Source organism: Botrytis byssoidea, assembly GCF_014898295.1.
Source record: "Botrytis byssoidea strain MUCL 94 chromosome Unknown BBYS_001, whole genome shotgun sequence".
Lineage (NCBI taxonomy): Eukaryota > Fungi > Ascomycota > Leotiomycetes > Helotiales > Sclerotiniaceae > Botrytis > Botrytis byssoidea.
Genome location: NW_024065842.1, coordinates 1451673 through 1464479, shown reverse-complemented (window position 1 = coordinate 1464479; position 12807 = coordinate 1451673). Strand labels below are relative to the sequence as shown.

The following is a 12807-nucleotide window of genomic DNA, read 5'->3' as shown; positions in this document are numbered from 1 at the left end:
ACCAAATCCATCCATCCGTATTTGCTTTCCAAAAAAACCTCCGAATATCTCCTGCGAGGCAAGGAAATAAACTCTAACCTCACACTATGAAATTCCGTGGGATTCCAAGATTCCTTATTATTACACCTATAAGCCTCCGTTTGCATGCATAACCACATGCAAAACGCATCACCTATCCCATTAAACCACACTCGAACAATCATATATATACCTCGATTTCCAGCCCCCAGATAAAAAGAACTCCTAAAACCCCGCCTCATCAGCCTTCCCATTCGCATTCCTACTTCCACTCGCCTCCGCACCTCCCGAATTGCGAATCATGATCTCCTTGGGTTTACTCGGTTTCGCTCTCACCACATTCCGAATACTCGCTTCCCTCAGCTCTGCATTACTAAGACCACTCCTCGGTCTGGAAGCACGGGATTCTCTCCCCGTATCACTACTTCGAGGTCTTTGAGCCCTAATCTCATCATCATCAACCTCGTGTTCCGCCTCTGTCGCATTCATAAAACTACCCGCTTCCTCCGGCACATTTGAAAGGACAGGTTTGAGATCCCGATCGAGAGTAGCAGTTGGAGAATCTTTGAGGGATAGGTTTTCCGGTTTCCTATTTGCAGAAACCTTTCCCTTCCAGCTTCCTAATCCCAAAACTTTCCAAGCCTTTCCAAGTGAAAATTTCAACTCGCCGTCATCTCCGGCATCTAGTTCGACGAGGGGACTAGATGATGATGCGCTGACATCGCTAGCATTGCTCCAATTTCTTCCATGTTGGCTTGGTCGACGGATTGGACTTACATCATGACCGTGGCGCAAATTCTGGTTTCTGAAATCGGGAAGTTCAGATTGTTGATGTGGAGGGATGTCGAAATAGGATTGTGGTTGTTGAAGAGGAGGGGTGGATTCAACAGAGGGATTGCGACGTCCCGACGATGTCTGAGAGTAAGCGGAGTCCGAGGTGGCTACTGGGTAGTATCCGCGACCTTGAGTTTGGGCGCGGTTACCAGGATAGGCGTGCGGGGAAAAGGGGGAGTATGGGTTGAAGGAAGGTGGGGTTACGACTTCAGGACCGTCGTGTCGGTCAGATGAAAATCGTTCGGTTGTTGGGTGAGAGTAATTTCGGACGCTACGCGACGCTTCTGAACTAGTCATTTGCAGAGGATCCGTCGATATTGAACTCATGTCGGATGGTGATGGGTATGAAGGACGATGTCTGTGTGATCGAGGGACATTGGATCCACTGCGTGTTTTTGCTTCCTTGAATGCCTTTGTAGCCTTTTTTAGGCGCCTTAAAATACAGAAAGCGGCGATCAGAATAACGAGGAGAATGAAGGCTGCACCGCCTATGATGCCACCTATTTCCGGTTTCGTGAGACCGCTGTTTGTTGGTGTACTCCCATTCGTTGCTTCGACTTTTGGTATTGCAGTAGCCGTGGGTGTGAGTTTCGGGACGGCCGAAGCTTTTGATGTATTCGCCGGGACTGATGGCGACGCTGGAGTAGAAGCTGTAACTAATGTGGATGTAAAAGTCTGTGTGTGTGAATTGCTATCTGTCGTGGTCAAGGTCTCGGTCAATGTGAAAGTCGTTACTGCCGTGGAATAACAATTACTCAACCCACAGCCCATACCACTCTTACAACAACCGTAGTTCAATGAAGCCGGGCATAAATATGAATTGACTCCGCAAGTTTGGCTATACGAAATACCGGGAGAAGCGCTACAACCGTCAATTGCGCATATGTAGCCACTTGGACAACATCCACCTGTTTTCTATTAGACAATTTGCGATATAATTTGGCATGTGATAAGAACTTACCTCCAGCATCAATTCCACAAGCTGTATATCCTGACACTCCACAAGCCGAAGCAGGAGCTGCGCTGGTGAGATAACAACTACTAGTACCGCACGATCTGTTGTTTGGACAGCATCCTCCATTCATCGATTTAGGGCACAGTTGATAATCGCTCGGACATTCTGAAGCATCCCGTTTTCGCCCTTGAATCGCCTCGTGTATTTTGTCCCAATGATTCGAACCCAGTTTTCTCTTTACGATGCCTGGGTATGATAATTTCAGAAACGCCGTCGTCATTGTAACTTGGGTTGTGGTAGTTGCCGAGCAGGATTCTCTATCGCAAACTTTATCAGCGGGGTAGCAATGCCCATCCTTATTGTTTGCACATTGTTGCACGACCTCGGGGTATTGATTATCGACTTTATTCTTTTGCTTTGCCATTGTTTTGCGATATGTGTTTCGACTCTACTAATGCGACTTGTTCGTCTCGTTAGATATTATCCTGCAAATGCTTCTTGAATATTCCCTATCGCGAGCGTAATTGTGCAACACGGCCATCTAACGTCTGCCGATCTTTCTGTCCAAAGGATTTCAATGCTGTGAGACCTGAAGCTGCAGCATGCAAGTTGGTATCGGCCCGCGAGGTTTGCACTTTCGAACAGCGGGGTCTGTACTAAAATGTCATGAAGCCTGATTGCACCAACTAAAGAAGAGCTTCAAAATTTAGATCAAGCGATTGTGCCTTTCTGTTAGCAGGAATGCTGCAGTATATTGAATGAACGATCTCGATTTCCCACGCTGCAAGTCCGCGTAGAACCAAAACAAGGGTATATATCGCAAAGGGCGCCTCTTGCGGATCTCACTTCGAAAATTCCACGTTCGTAAAAACGTGATGCAGGAACATAAATCAACGATATCCGGATGAGAAAAATAAGAAAAATATCAAAAGACCGACAAAATTATTACTGAGAAATGCATTCAGTCACAGATGGGCATTTGGCAAAATGAGAAGATTGTGCCGCTGAGGCTCCATATCACTTATCTCAGCCTCCAAGGTTTCCATTTTGGGATCGATGACAAGCATGGGCTGATGATTTATAGTAGTAGCCCGGTCTGATAGGGTGTTTCTGCCACATAGTATTGGGTGTCGAGACAATTCCAACAAATCAGAATGACTAGGGGCGGAAGGCATCGAAGATGAGTAGAAGATACATTGATGCAATTAGCCAGTAGAAGTGAAGGTGGTGCTAATCGTGTATGCAGGACTATAAGAAAGGACTCAAGAAATTGTCATCGGACGTGGCTGGTGGTGTGGCCCGGAAAAGAGCAGCAGTAAATGTAAGATATTTACGTACACTGTCGTGTTGGCCAGAACCCCGCGAAGGAAGGGAAGATGAGATAAGGATGACTGCGATATGAATGTGATACCAAAGACTTTCCCCACTCTGCACTCGCGTTGTTTAAATGCAGAGTGCAAATAGACAGATAGGAATTTTGGTTCTCCTTGAACTATATAATTGACAAGCACGAACTGCACACAGAAAATGCTTGTCGCACCAACTTGGCTGCCAGCATAAAATCTCAAATGGTGCAATCAAACCCGAAGCTGTCGCTTGTCAGCTGCAAGTATCTATGCAATGCTTCAGATACAAATTTTCTTTTTCCGACATCTCAATTGGTGGAAATGAATCTTCTTCATGCGAGAAAGCGGCGTAGGTCCAAAAATGGTCGCTGTTCAGCCCCCAAATCAATAGATGACAGAGTTGGCTGCATCACAAAATGCATTCAGTGGGTTAGTACATATTGAGATTAGTCATCCAATTGGTAGAGAACCTTGCACGTGCCTTGCAGCTCTATCGCACAGATCATACCACCTAATTATAAGTAGTAGATAATGCCTCATGAATAACATCTTCCGATTTCATATTTCATACTACATCCACAGTTCATTCGAGCAATGTTATGTTTAAGGAATTGGTTCTCGTACAATACGAGGGAGTGTTGGCTCTTTCTAATTGCTGTATGGTTGGAGTGGTGTGAGGGGCATTATACCTGGACAATCTTATAGCTTTGACACGCCAGGTCTCATCGCTCTTCATCGGCTCCTGCTTAATTCCAGTATACAGAAGTCCGGATCGCTATGCATGGCTAATTAAGATAGGAAGTCGCGAAGTGTCTCATTCTTCCTGACTTCTATCTCTTTGCAATGAAGTTCTTTCCGGGAGAAGGTTCGAATACTTTTGCAATAGCCCTCTATCGATTAGTCCGTTCACTCCTCAACCGTACTTTCCCAATTCGTCGGGACTCGCTCAGTCATGAGAAAAGTCCGATTGCATATTTACTTGCAAGCGCCCGTAGTTCGCAAGAGTGCATGCGATCTTGCCGTGGTGTGATCTTACAAAAATGCGTCGAGGTGCCTGCACACCTAAAGAAGCGTCTTTGGTCATAGCCTAGTTGGTTAGATCAGAATAAGTTACGATATGCACTTCTGAAGAGCTTCTCGCGGTATCCGATGCTTTACCACCTCTGTTCTTGGAGCGAGATCAGCTAGAAACAAGAAGTAAGGTGTTTCAAGTATTCACAAATTGAAATCAGAGTCTATCTAACATGCTTGTATTACATTTTACGCGCCTACTTTCTCGATTTCTCTCTTTCCAATCTGAGATAATTATTTGGGAACTCGCTAGAGAGATACAAACAGAGTGAATTGGAAGGTCTGTACGTTGGTGAATTGTCCTTTTTTCTAAGCTCAGTTTATTGTTGGTGCCAAAATATCAATGAAACAGAAGGTACACATCAAGAGTCGCCGATACCTATGGTTGCTATCACAGTGATTCGGGGTTTAGGAAGTTGCGTGGGAGAAGAGGTCACATAAATGAGTATAAAGGTCTATAATTCATCCTTCATCTTCGTTGTCAATCATACAACTTTTACATGCCAATATTCAGACACAGTTCAGATTCCAACATTCAATTATAAAACATTAATCCCAACTATTACAATTGCGACAATGGTTCAAATCAAACAACACATTCTCAGTGCTCTTGCACCTATTGCTGCATTATTTTCTACATCTCCTAATCCAATTCAATCTGCGCCATTCACTCTGTCCATTATTTCTGATAACAAGTATATAAATGGTTCTTATGTACACGGTTGTCACACTGGAGCTGCTCGAACTGCACTTTGTGCTTTCCCCAAGTGTCATGCTCGTCATGGAGAAACCTCACCGGTATGTTGTCAATCCTTGTAGTCAAATTGCACATTCTACTCGTGCCAATGCCTGAATTCATGAGTGATGTACTGATACGAATGTTCAGACTACCTTTCACTTCAACGTCTCCACTACCCGCGTCGCCAATGATCTCTCAGGATCCCTAGTCTACAACTTGCCATATAACACGGATAAGTTCCTTTCCCAGTCGGCAACAATGGAATTTAATCGCTTTTCGCATGATTTTGCCCATCCTTTATTTGCACATCCTGAGGACACGGAAGGAATCTTTGCCTTCCACCACGATCGCTTGCACCTCAAAGACCATAGAGAGCAGCGATGGTACATCTGCGGTGGATATTCCCCTTTCTCCATCAATAGTTATCCCATTTTAGTTTGGTATCATGGAGTAGGAAATCCACAGGCAGAATGTGTCAAGGTGGAGATCAAGAGGACATTTGCTTAATTCCTGGAGGCCGAGTAAAAACAATGAAGCAGTGGGCTCTAGGTTATAGCGCAGCTGAGTTTCTGATAAGAATAACTTTGATTAATTCGAGAAGGAAAATTCTCTGTGTATCAACAGCATTTGGGGGCATTGTTATCCCAGAGACGGTTTCACTCTTGGGCAAGCGTTAGTTCCGGAGATATTAGTTTTTAATAGAGTTCTACCATATTAGGTGCTACCTCTCTTGATTACCTTCATTGATTCTTTCGGACTGAGATTTGTGAAGGGTGACTGCAGCAGCTTCGGCTATCGTGTCGTGGTAGACTTCTCGTGTCAGTCTTCTCCATTTGCGAGCCAGCAAACCAAGGGTTATGTCAGAAATCTCTAATTTGCATTCCTTATATTACAACTGTGCGATTTTCTCGTGACTCTTTCTGAATTTATGGACTAGGAGCTGGTCCCAATAAACTGCATAGACGTGTTACTGTCTCGGCAAGGGTCGAGATCTGGCCCCTATCACGCGTTCCTGAGCATGCTAAGTCCCCAGAATATCCCCTCAAGGAGAAACATTATATTCTGATCGAATTAAAATTACCAGTGCATTGTAACATTGCACCCCCATCAATGAATGTGCGGAAGCCCTCTTGCCGTGGGGGCTATGCAGGGGAAATTTCCTAAATTTAACTGGGCTGACTCAGCTGAGCTGACTATCCAGGAACTTGAAATATCTCAAATCTGACGAGTAATAATGATATTCTGCCGTGCGTCGCCTTCTCTCTGGATTTTGACCATGTCGCCAAGCTACAAGTTGAAGCCTATCATTTTTGAAATGTGGAAACAAAGTTATACAGATCACAAGGATCTGGAATGGTTTCAAATTATGCTGCTAAGATTCTGTATTCAGCGGCCCTCTTATAATGAGCCTCATCTCAAGAAGGTGGAGATATGATTTTCCCCATTCATTGAAGACAGCCGTAAGTTTCTTCAATGACTTTTCAATTTATTCTGATCAAAATATGTGTTTGAAATCTATGCAGCTACTACCCGGTATAAATATTCATTAAAGGTGCCTGTCTGGATTTTATTGTTTCAAAAATGCGCCCGTTCAACAACAGTCATCGTATGTGCAATATTCTGATAATCTCACGCGTTTCAATCAGATCTTGTTCAAAATTAACTTTCATAGCGTCATCCGGCAAGAATAAATACTACAGGCCTCTCGCGACAAGAACGGCGACTCTCATAATCCTGTTTGTAGCTACATTGCTGCTCATCGCATTGCTCGAATATTCCTGCCATATGATTCCACAACACTCCGGGTTTGGGTCTACTGCAGAAGAACTTGTCAATATTACTCGTTCGAAGTTAGATGAGAGGGATGCATATATACATCAAAAAAGGGCTGAAGAAGCCAATGTTTCGAACGAGATAAGTCCTTCTACTTCAGTAGACTCTGCAGCATCTTCTTCTTTAGCTACGACTGTAACCCCAATACCTTCATCTGGAAAGTCTACCACCCATACAGTTTCTTTGACGGGTACCGGGTCTTCAGGTGTGACTTCCAAGGCTACAACAACCATACCGATGCCAACTCTGTCTAGTGCTACTTATCTGACTCCTGGTATAACCTTTTCAACAAGCGTGAATGCTTCGTATCTGACTCCAATTACAGATAAATCTACCCCCGTAGATTCTTTTGCTCCAGATAGCACATATTTGTCTCCAGGAAAAGGCATTACAAGTACAACAGATGGATCATATATGACTCCAGGCTCTACCAACTCATGTATGTTTTACATGACTTCTTGTTATGAAACTTCGAGACGTTTAAACCCTAAACTATGATCTCTGCTTACTGGAAGAAAATTTAGACCCAACAATAGCATTCAGCACAAGTGCACCTGGGATGATTATTTCAAGTAAGTCTGGAAAGAAAATTTTCAATGATCTTAAAATTGGTCTCGAATTTTTGGCGCTAATAAATGTAGATACTAAATCCACAACCCCATCGCCAACTGTGGTACCCGTGACTAGCGAATATGTTTCAACAATCACGGTCTCTCAGCCCATCACAGTATCTATCACCAGTGACTATGTTTCTCCTATCTCTATTCCCAATCCCACCACCGCAGGTAAGGGAACATCACCTAGCAATCAAGATACCGCAGTAAATAAAACCCCAGTTACCTCCATGCAACAAGTTTCGGATAGCACCACCATCGAAGTAGTCACATTTACATCAAGTTCTCGTGATCCTGACGGGACACTAGTGGAACTGATCATCACATCGTCGTCTCTGGTACGAACAGTACCGTCAACAAGCAATAGGCTTCAGAATGTACCAACGAGAGACAATCCCATTTCCGCACCCACTGCGACAGTTACGAATGACTCAAGTATGTTAGTCATTGTATCAACTTTCAAAAGCGTCTATGAAAGTACCATCTTTTCCACTAGCTCTGGTACTACTGTCGACAGACCGGTAGCGACGAGTGCTAATTCAAGTGGAACTTTCGTATATTATAGCAGCGGCGCAGTTACCGCACCAGATCAGATCACTTATCGACAATATCTCACAGCTTCATTTTTACCACTTTTCTTGGCTATATTTTATGCGATTCCATGGCGCATTCTGGAAAACACAGTCCGAAATATGGAGCCCTTCTACCAACTAAGGCCGTTCTCGCATTCCACAGAGTCTGAAGCCATACGTATAGACTACGAGAGTCCATCGATATTCATTCTCCCTTTCAAATCCTTGCCCCGGAGACACTTCACAATATTTGTGACAAGTTTGATCTCAATCATCATGCTTGCAGTCGCACCCCTTGCTTCACAAGTCATGATAATAGTTGAAAGTAATTATTGCGTAGGAACTGGCTTTGATACTTGCGATAGCTGGGGAATATATCCTAATTTTGCACGACTTCTCGAAGGACTACTAGGTTCGATTGCAGTGTTTACACTTTTCTTGATATTTGCGGGACTACGCCGCGATAGTGGTGTATACAGTGAGCCATTGAGCTTAGTTGGGCTAGCAGTCATACATCGCAAGACTCCCCTTTCATTACAGGCAATAAACAATAGCCAGACAAGATTGGAAGAAGAGGAGACTCGCATCCCCGCTCAAGGATATACATTTTTGATGGCAGCAGAAGGAGAGATTGCCAGTGCTACACAGGACTCAGCTCTCTTGAGATCCAAGAGACGAGAAGATTCTAGGAATACATTCCTATCAAAAGTGTTGAAAGGAATCCGGGCTCGGGTTCTTCACATTTGCATGCTTTGTTTGTTATGCGGCATTCTTGTCGTGGTGGCCGTATACTACCAAACAAATGCAAATACCGGATTTAATCGCTTCATGAATTCGCAAGGCTTCGGAGTACGATTCTTCATGACAGCTCTGGGAACGGGAACCAATCTTCTTTGGTCGCGCGTTGACGATGGTTAGTCTCCGATTTATTAAGACAGACGGTGATGACTGACTAAATCATAGATTTCCGTAAGACGGATCCTTATCATCAGCTCCTCCGTGGCAACGCCAAGCCTCAGAACTCCATCTTAGCTCCCGTGCATATGAGTCCCTATTCAGCCCTCATTCCTTCCATCGGAAGGAAACATTATCTCGTCTCTTGGATTTCATTTTGTTCGATCCTATCAGAATTCCTACCAATAACTCTAGCCAATATACCGTTCAGCAATACGGAGACGCGCTTAGTGCTCCTGACCTGTTTTTATCTCGCCATGGCTATACTTTCGCTCATGATTATTGGTGTTGTTCTACTCCTCCTTAGATCTCGTCATGGTGTCAAGAGTCTTCCAAAAAAGCCTTTTACAATTGCAGCAAGACTACAGTATCTAGACCCAACTGGCGAGGTGGACGATTCGAACTTACTGAGAAGTCTTGATGGACTAGCTTCATTCGAAAGGGAGGAGAGAGATGCACGGGTCATCTCGAGGGGTAAATTATACAGTATGGGCACTGGTGAAGACGGGAAATTAAGAATTGATGAAGATGAGAGAATTGTGGGTAAATGGAGGAAGGAGAATCGTGATAGTGAAGACGTCTAATGTTTGAATGCCTCTAATGATGTCTCGAAATACTTATTCAGATACTAGATACATTCAAGATACATAACTTTGGTATTATACCAGTCACAGCATGAAGCGGAGGATATGTCGATGGCTGTGATAGTTATGGAATGGATACTGGCAGATAATTGACTTTGTGCTCCGCTGATTGGGTGCGGGAGGTGGCATATTCATTTATCCAGCATATGGCTGAATTCAGACGATCATGAAGGATGAGAGCATACATAGGGGTTATTCGGACACAATCAGTTTATGAAAATTTTGACATGATACTACTGTAATAATAACTTTCTTGCTAGTACAAGATGTAAAAAATAAGAGGAACCCAGGAATACCAATTTTGATGCCTTGGTTCTCAAATTCCCAGAACTTTTAAAAGTCTAAACTATATGCAGGTATATTAACTTAAAGACATAAATAATATAGCGAATATATACAAATTACACAGACAAACATCCAAGTCTAACTTCCTCCTCTGCTTTTATTCGTGCCAATGAAGCATCGTGCAATGCGCGAACCCCAGTCTCCTCTACCAATTCATCCCACAAAGCCCACTTACTACTTGGGTAGCTCGGTTCATTCTTCCATGCCCAATCAAGCATTAGCCAGTGTGCACGCTCGGGTAGTTCACCTGCGAACTTCGCCCAGTGGGATGTGCGGGTATCTAGCAGTTCTCCAGCTAGCTCAGCATCCCAAGTGGCGCCCATTTGCTCATCAGTCAGGCCATCGTATTCTCCCACCCTACCATCATAGACAATTAATTTCGCCAATTTACTTATAAGTTCACTGGGCCAATCGCCTTTATTGAGAACGAACGCCGAGATTCGGGCAGATAGTTCATCAGTGAGACCGTCTTTCTGCATTTGTAGCCAAAAATACCCCGGGGCTTTGTCCTTGTTGTCCTTATAAAATTGAAGCTTAGCTTCAGTAAGTAGTCTTTCGCGAAGGTTCTCCGCTTCTGTAAGTTCGGAGGAATCTATGACTTCTTTGTTCTTCGAAAAGAAACTGAAATGCTAAATTAGTATCGAGAATTGAATGTGAATTGACAACGAGATACTTACTACCATAATTCTAGACCGACGGGAGAATGTATTGGACCATCGACATGAAAACTCTCAAGCTTGAAGACTTCTCTCAAAACCTTGAATAAACTCTGAAATGACCCTCGACATAAATAAATATGACTCAATGTTAGGTGTCGCAGAGAAGAGGCGTGCCTGAGGAGAAAATTGGTCAGATCTTTCTCGCATAAGGTCATGTTATCGATTCGTAAGCGAGTCAACGAAGGCCAGGTAAAGTTGCCCAAGACCTTTCTGAGAGGCACATATTCGTAAATATAGAAATCGCAGTACCCGCCGGTAAGCAATCCCAAACGTAAAGTCTCCAAATTTGGCGCTAGTTGCGCCGCCTTCCACAGTCCAGTCCAAAATCTGTTGCTCCTTTCAAATCCGCGTACTGGTCGTTGCATCCCGTCACATAACAGCTCTAGACTCTCAAGATCACGGAAGGGCTTCAGAGTATTTTCAAGCTGTTTTAGATGTTGTGTGAAAAATGCAGTAGGGGCTGAATCATGAACAAAATGACGGACTTTTACCTTGGAATTGTGTGCAGCTAGCATAACAGTCTCCAATTCTCTTGTCTTCCAGATGCCTCTGTAAGCTTTAGGATGGGTGACTTTCGCCCATGCACGGGTCAAAGCTTCCGACTTGAAATTAGGAATGCTGGTCGAGAAGCGAATACAAGTGGCATTCTTTAAACTCCCAAATGCCTTGGTCATCTTTGTAAGGTCACTGTAGTTTTGAGCCGCCTTGTTCCATGATTTATACCACTGTATACAAGATTGGTTAGTGAACGGATCGATTTTAGAATAACCAAAGTCGTTGAACTCAAAACAAGGATTAGGGGGGACGATGCAAGCAAGCATTGGGCAGCGTAAGAAAAGAGAACTCGGGTAACTGACTATAAGGTATTCGGATAGAATTTCTCTGATATTGATGGGCTCTGTTCCAGTATTTTGTTCCACCTCTCTGCCTTCAGCATCCCACTTAAAGGATTCTCTGTATTCCCTGTGTAGAACACGATACATGCCTCTTATAGGCACAAACCCCTTCTCGAATCTGATTTCCTGCACATATTTTAATGTTTTCGGATGTTCTCGAGAGATCATTTCCAACCTTTCAAGATCTAGTCTGTTGGCGTGAAATGCGAAAGTTTGGATAAAGTGCTCAGAACCAAGCATTGCAGATTGCTTGGAGCTCAACCTGAAATTCTTGAGATCCTTGGTCTTCAGATAGCTGAGTGTTCGAAACCAGATCTCGTTAGGCATTGTCCTAGCGTAATTCTTTCCGGTTGATGAAATTATTGTATTTCTCTTTCTCTTAGTCGCCAACTGGTCCTGCATGAGGGTCAGCATTGCATTATGTAGTCAGAAGTGAAGAAAGCTATCAAACCACTTTTGACATGTTTTGCAGTTGTTCTTCTGATTTCCCGGATTCTGTTCGGGCTAAGTCATCTGTTTCTACTGTGAGTCCCGCAAGCTCGAGTATATTCTTCGTGGGCGTCGACATTATTTCGAATTTTTGCGATATCTTTTCTTTGTGTTGGGTATGTGGTTATGTGTTTGAAATTGAAATTGAAAAACAGCCTCAAACTCATGTTTCGTGCAAATCATAAAGAGGGCTATAGTAGTCCATGAGCAGGTCGAGAACTAGTCATACTAGTTCACGACTAAGTGAAGATCGCCAAAGTCCCCACCCCTCTCATTGGGTTGAAGAACATATTCACTTATAAATGTCATTACAGCCAAGAATTGTCAAAATTAAAGGTTAAAACCATACTTCAAAACAATACTAAAGTGAAATCCAATCAACTAATGGATCTAGCATGGTGTGTCAAGAAAATTCGAACAATGAGATGATGGTGGTGTTCTACTAGACTTCGCCGAACTAAAAAAACCAAACCTTATTTCAACCGTGAAGGGCATTTATGCACGTCATAAAATCCCGGAACTTGCTTGCAAGAAAAGTTAGATCCAAATTTTCGAATTTAAGAATCACCGGAGTCTTAAATCATGAATTTTTCTATCATTGTCTGCTAATTAGGCTTGAAAAGGTGAAGTGTTGAGCAAATTTGCGAGATTGCCATCAATTCTACCGAAGCAGTATCAGACGAGAATCCTGGCCGTACAACCTGGAGGAAGAGATAACTTACTCACCAAGATGCATATTATTAATTACTTCGCCACATGGCGAACTCCCCACCGCTGT

The 12807-nt window shown here is 43.5% G+C and overlaps 4 protein-coding genes across 4 annotated transcripts; 2 read left to right on the top strand and 2 right to left on the bottom strand.

The window, feature by feature from the left end:
- Positions 1-243: 243 nt before the first annotated feature.
- On the bottom strand, positions 244-2231 carry EAE97_000444 (uncharacterized protein; the record flags this gene model as incomplete). The annotated part of the gene is made up of 2 exons (XM_038870954.1): positions 244-1760; positions 1814-2231. The coding sequence occupies 2 exons, from the start codon at positions 2229-2231 to the stop codon at positions 244-246; spliced, it is 1935 nt and encodes a 644-aa protein (XP_038738315.1).
- A 2569-nt stretch (positions 2232-4800) lies between these two features.
- EAE97_000443 (uncharacterized protein) lies at positions 4801-5470 on the top strand (the record flags this gene model as incomplete). The annotated part of the gene is made up of 2 exons (XM_038870953.1): positions 4801-5022; positions 5111-5470. The coding sequence occupies 2 exons, from the start codon at positions 4801-4803 to the stop codon at positions 5468-5470; spliced, it is 582 nt and encodes a 193-aa protein (XP_038738314.1).
- A 744-nt stretch (positions 5471-6214) lies between these two features.
- On the top strand, positions 6215-10746 carry EAE97_000442 (uncharacterized protein). Its single transcript, XM_038870952.1, has 7 exons — positions 6215-6569; positions 6636-7070; positions 7122-7235; positions 7321-7368; positions 7438-8895; positions 8946-10553; positions 10609-10746. The coding sequence occupies exons 1-6, from the start codon at positions 6545-6547 to the stop codon at positions 9518-9520; spliced, it is 2655 nt and encodes an 884-aa protein (XP_038738313.1). The 5' UTR covers positions 6215-6544; the 3' UTR covers positions 9521-10553; positions 10609-10746.
- EAE97_000441 (uncharacterized protein) lies at positions 9982-12108 on the bottom strand (the record flags this gene model as incomplete). Its single annotated transcript, XM_038870951.1, has 4 exons — positions 9982-10546; positions 10603-11369; positions 11502-11936; positions 11992-12108. 4 exons carry the CDS (start codon positions 12106-12108, stop codon positions 9982-9984), a joined length of 1884 nt encoding a protein of 627 aa, XP_038738312.1.
- Between the last annotated feature and the right edge of the window lie 699 nt (positions 12109-12807).